This window comes from Perkinsus marinus (assembly GCF_000006405.1).
Source record: "Perkinsus marinus ATCC 50983 genomic scaffold scf_1104296950274, whole genome shotgun sequence".
NCBI lineage: Eukaryota > Perkinsozoa > Perkinsida > Perkinsidae > Perkinsus > Perkinsus marinus.
The window spans coordinates 1-5,109 of NW_003209677.1; the positions used below are offsets into that span (position 1 = coordinate 1).

The 5,109-nt window shown below is 49.7% G+C and overlaps 2 protein-coding genes across 2 annotated transcripts; both read left to right on the top strand.

The window, feature by feature from the left end:
• Positions 1-2,295: 2,295 nt before the first annotated feature.
• Pmar_PMAR018134 (conserved hypothetical protein) lies at positions 2,296-3,800 on the top strand (the record flags this gene model as incomplete). The annotated part of the gene is made up of 7 exons (XM_002778192.1): positions 2,296-2,418; positions 2,469-2,529; positions 2,578-2,866; positions 2,917-2,970; positions 3,077-3,145; positions 3,191-3,456; positions 3,503-3,800. Coding segments are annotated over 7 exons (1,160 nt in total), but the record flags the coding sequence as incomplete, so codon positions are not given.
• A 502-nt stretch (positions 3,801-4,302) lies between these two features.
• On the top strand, positions 4,303-4,712 carry Pmar_PMAR018135 (hypothetical protein; the record flags this gene model as incomplete). The annotated part of the gene is made up of 3 exons (XM_002778193.1): positions 4,303-4,401; positions 4,469-4,533; positions 4,580-4,712. The coding sequence occupies 3 exons, from the start codon at positions 4,303-4,305 to the stop codon at positions 4,710-4,712; spliced, it is 297 nt and encodes a 98-aa protein (XP_002778239.1).
• Positions 4,713-5,109: the final 397 nt, after the last annotated feature.

The window sequence follows — 5,109 nt, forward strand, 5'->3', positions numbered from 1 at the left end:
TAGGGACGGTCGGGGCCTGGTTTGGAGCTTTTGTTGGGGCAGCTGCTCTGTCATTTGACTGTGTCCGTTGCGAGTGTTACCGGTCCTCTATCATTGATATTATATTCCGGCCTTTGCCAGTTGGGCTGGGGTCAGGCCACCATCGGACTTGCCGTCACTGGTGGTATGAGTGCTGCAGGAGCGGTATGCGGCGGAGTGGTGGGTGTTGCAGCCGGTACACTTAACAGCATCAATCTTAAAAGTTCCACCGCTGAAGCTCGCCGATTCTGGTTCGACTGGCTCAGCTGTGATGAGCAATATGTAGAGCAGCCTGACGCTGACTCACCGAGCTATGATCTGGACGCGTCAGCATCGGAGCGTTTTAGAGACGTTCTTTGCGAGATCGGCTGGCTCCCATAACTAATTTATTTGATACACAATCAGTAAAGAGTTTCCCTCACTTCATGGTTAGTTGTTTTCGGGGAGAGCTGTGTTGCATTGGTCGTTTCCCACTGCTTGCGAAATATACATTCAGCTTGTTGGAAATTGTGCCCTGGAAGGAGAAACTTTTATTTCAGTGCAGAATATCGTTTTTACAGCGGAAAAATATTTCCGAAATTTTCTAAAGTTTCTTCATAAATTTTCCTGCTCTGGGGTGAAGATTGGGGCGACTATGCCAGAGGTTCCCGTCCAGCATCGTAAATGGTGACACTCAGTGTTCGAATCGGAAACGTGGGACGACTATGCCAAAGTCTCAAGTCTCGTTTTGTCATGAGAGACGAATTCTTCAGCTGGATGAGTGGGGCAGCTATGCCAAAATGAGATCTTGCTGTTGCGTATGAGTACTGAATTATTCTTTTTCATCTCGACCCTGTTCGACAGTCAGCTGGGGCACCGTATAAATGCAGGGAGTGGGGCCGTTATGCCAACCATTCCTCTTCTGCTGTTCATCGCCAAACGCCTCTCACTCTGCAAGCATAAGTGGGGCGACTATGCCGCAAGGTCCTTGCACTGATGATTCATCTCAGGCCCGGATGTTAGGCATCAGATGCCGCTCGCCCATCTCCGTGATCCCGAGTTCTCCGCTGACCATTGATTCGTGGTCTGCATCGCCAATGACAGCTCCATATCTTGAGGCCTTCTATATCAGGTCGTGTCCGGTTCCTAGCTCGATAAGTCGGTTATAATCATCCTCACATCATAGAATGCGTTTCTCGTACGGGCGAGCGAACGTCAGTATCGCAGCATGCTCAGAGGAGGTTTCAAGATTTTCTCACATACCGTCGTCTAGCACTATGGGCCTATTTGCCTCTCCTCTTCTCCAACGCTGGACGCGAAGATACTTGAAGACTTAGGTAAGATTCTTCCACTCACCGGTTGAGGAGCTGTAAGTTTGTAGCATTCCCCCTTGAGGTTAGAATCCTCAAGTTTTGATCCGTATCAATCAGTGCTGGCTCCGTGTGCCTCACTCTCCCAATCGCGCAGAAATTTCATTTTAACTCTGTCTGATCCTAACAGTCTTAGATGCATGTGGGATTTGGATAGAAATTCAGTACTTCCGTTCGGATTCCCGCTTGGAGTTTTGGTTGTCATGCTGCCTCGTAGTTGTGATATCATCTTATGCCGTCCGATATCTGCTTACGTTCGGACAAATAGTGACTGGTGGGAATCATATCTGGTACATGGCGAGTTTGAAATCTGTTGTAGCTAATGCGAGGCGATTAATCTTCCCGTGATTCTTGATACACCCCTCGATTTCTCATTGATTGCACGAGTCTCGAAGATTTCAATCCAGTGTTGGTGAGACGAGGTCTCTCTGTAGTGACTGCGGGTTATTTCACTAGTTTTTCACTGTGTCTGGTACCCAGGTTCTTGCGGCCTTCAGTTAACTCGGCCAGTCCCAGTCATGTTCCCTCCGCCTTCTCTGCAGTATCCCCCTGTGATGAGCGGCTCGATACCGCCCACAGCTGTTTCTGGCTCGGAGCCTTCTGTATTCTGGCCATCATGTGAGGATTACAATTTTCAGTCTCCTACTCATAGTGTTCGCCGTCTTTTAGTGTTTCCAGCTCCATCGCTGGTCATCCCCCGTACCCCATTTACGACATACCTTCCTTCTAGGGCAGCCACTCGTGTGGAATCGGAGCAGTCTGTGACCACCGTGATCGAGAATCATGGCGCAGAATCTCAAAGAAGTGAAGAGCAAGGGACGGGATACTCGATCCGTCACTCTCACGCTAATGCCCATCACCAAGGCGGATACAGCTTGCACTTCGCTTCCACTTCCACTGTGGTTTTCGTTACATCTGTCGCGTTTAGATCGAGGACTTTCCGATCAAACCGATGCCAAGACCGAGGCCTCTAAGCCTCCGACTACATCTTCTGTGGCGGAGCCGGCAACTGAGACTGAAGCGAAGAGGATAAATGCTGCAGTGATCAATGGTATGCCCACCGCGATGTACTGATTGAAGTCAAATCGGAATTGCTCTCAGGCAGGCGCACGTCCGCCGTTCCGTCGATGAAGCCAGGGTGCAAGGAGGTCGCTCCCGAGAGGTGGTTGGAGACCCTGTCGAATTCTCCAGAGGTTCTTCACATCTTCAGGATGTCTAAGATGAATCAGGAAGTCGAAGATAACGCCGTTAATGAGCTGAATTCTGAGCTGAAAGAGCTTCTTCAAGAAGCCCGCCTTAGCGAGGAGCGATATAATTGCATCAAGCGTGAGCTAGCCTTTATCTGGGCAGAGACTCGATGCCGTTTGGCTCCACTCCTAGTTGAGATTGATACACTTCGCGACCTCAATCGCAGCAGGAGTGGCCTCATCGCTGAAGCCAAGAGGCTAGTCCATTCCTTAAGAGAGGAATTGTTGGACAAGGAGATTTCCCTCAGACAAGTGGGGTTATTTGGGAACAATGGCGGAGAGTAGAAGTAGACTCTTTTCAGCTTCAAAACGAGAAGGAGCAGCTCGAGCTGGATCTCAGACTCGTTGACGATGATGTGAGTCCTATCTCCTTTCGCTATCCGGGATTCCTCGCCACTGACTGAGTTGTAGTCTTCTCTCGGAAGAACATCCTGCATTTCCCCTGGAGATTGAGCTCGTCAGGCTCGCTTTTTCGAAGAAGAGTTGACTAGATTACAGACAAGAGTCGAGAGAGCTCAAGCAGAAGCCGACGTAGTGAGAAAGGATAATGCGTTGTTGTAAATGAGACTTGCTCAGGCAACCTTCATTCGTGAAGAGATGGCCAATCTGGAGGCTGGTGGAGGAGATGAAGATGATGATGAATATGGGGATGCTAGTGAAGAAGAAGATGAAGACGACGACGAAGACGAAAATGAAGACAAGGACAAAGAAGAAGATAATGATGATGATGATGATGACGAATATGATGAATGTGAGGAGAATAGCAGCGAGGAAGAAGAGATAGATAACTACGAGTGCGACGAAGATAACAGCAGCAGTGACCTCGCTGGAAACTCTGGAATGTGGGCTTCGACTTTTCTCCTGCGCGAGAACTGCTAAGTGCTTCAGCGCGGCCCGTAAGAATCTGGAGCAGTTCCTCGAGATGATGATGGAGTTGGAACAGCTCAAGCTTGAAGCCCAAGCTGCTGATGAATTGAACCAGCTCGCCGAGGCACGAACTCGATTGCTTTACGGCGATCGTAAACTTGCGTTCCCCTCTGGTTTCGTGTCTCCCAGTATGTTGAAGAGAAGCGTTCTCCGTCAGGCGCTGGAAAAGGACGAGTCTGTGCGATTGAATGTATTCGAGAAGAAACTTAAGCACCATAATGAGCGGCATAACGAGAACGATGGAACCAAAGATAAGTAAGTGTCTTGTTAACACGGCTCTACGGAATGCAACTGATCGTCATGACCGATTTGCAGTCGGAGGTGAGGGTGACCATTGTGCGTGTTCAGCGACCCTGTACAGGCCAAGGTCATTTGAACTCGTCATCGACGCAACGGCTGCTGTCCTCCTTGAAAAGGCTAGATATCATCGTCACTGTCAATTGGGAGGCACGTCCCCATGCATGCAGTACTATCGATCACTTTCATCATCCTCACACTTCCCGCGTTCAACTCCACAAGGTGTTGCACGGTGCAGTTCTGTGCTTGCCCCTCGACTGAGCAGTTTTCGCCGGTCCAGGTTTTTAGTGGGATTGTGAGGCGGTCGATCAGCGAAGTATGCTACGAGCTTCCCGGGGAATTTCTTATAATCGGCGTTCGGAGCGCTTCACATGCTGAGGCCCGTCCTGGATGGCTTTGATGCTAACATAACGCAATACTGTGTTTGAGTACGTTTCGGTTGGGTAGTAGTCTTTATCCTGGCGATGACTGAGAACCGGGATACAACAAACCATCCAGGAGTGGTGGGTCGAGAAATGTTATTAACCGAGTGGCTCATGGATCAGATCGAGTCCTGCCAAGACGTACGAGAGTCTGTATCCGACCCCCTGTGTGACGCTCAGCGACGGTATACGATTTTACCCGTTTCAGGTTCTCACCTACGATCCACATTCATGGCCGCTTGACCATGAAACGGACTTGCGAATTAGGCAAAAGTGAGGATCGATTCTTCAGGGAGGAATCGTATGTTGTGAACGGCAGGTTCTACACCAAAGTCTGCAATGGAGTACTCTCTCACCTCATCAAACTGGGAGTATTCCAGAAGATCAAGGAGTTGGATGCAGCACTGGCAGAGAAGACTTTCTCAAGCAACCCATCGGGTAGGACTGATTGAATTGCTGGCCGTCACCTATTTCCTTGACTTCCGTGACCCGCGATTCAAATCACACTCGATCGCCTCTGTTGCTGCTGAGGGGTGTCCAGCGGATATGATATTTTAGCGGCCACTGTGGTGCCATCCGGCGATGAAGAAACTTGGCAGCGAGAAGCGAAGCTAGCGGTCTTAAGAGAGAAGATTAGACAAATGGATGAAGCGGCAGCACAGCGGCGTGAGCGCGAGCAAGTACATGAGTAAAGTTTGATCAGTTGGAAGATCGAATGGTATCTGATTCCAGATAATAGATGAGGAGCTCCGTTCTGCTGAGGCCCAGATGGCAGCTTTGAAGGGAAAGGCAGACTCTATTGCAGCAAGGACTCGCGCTAATTGAACGAGGAGGCAGTTCATGGCTTCA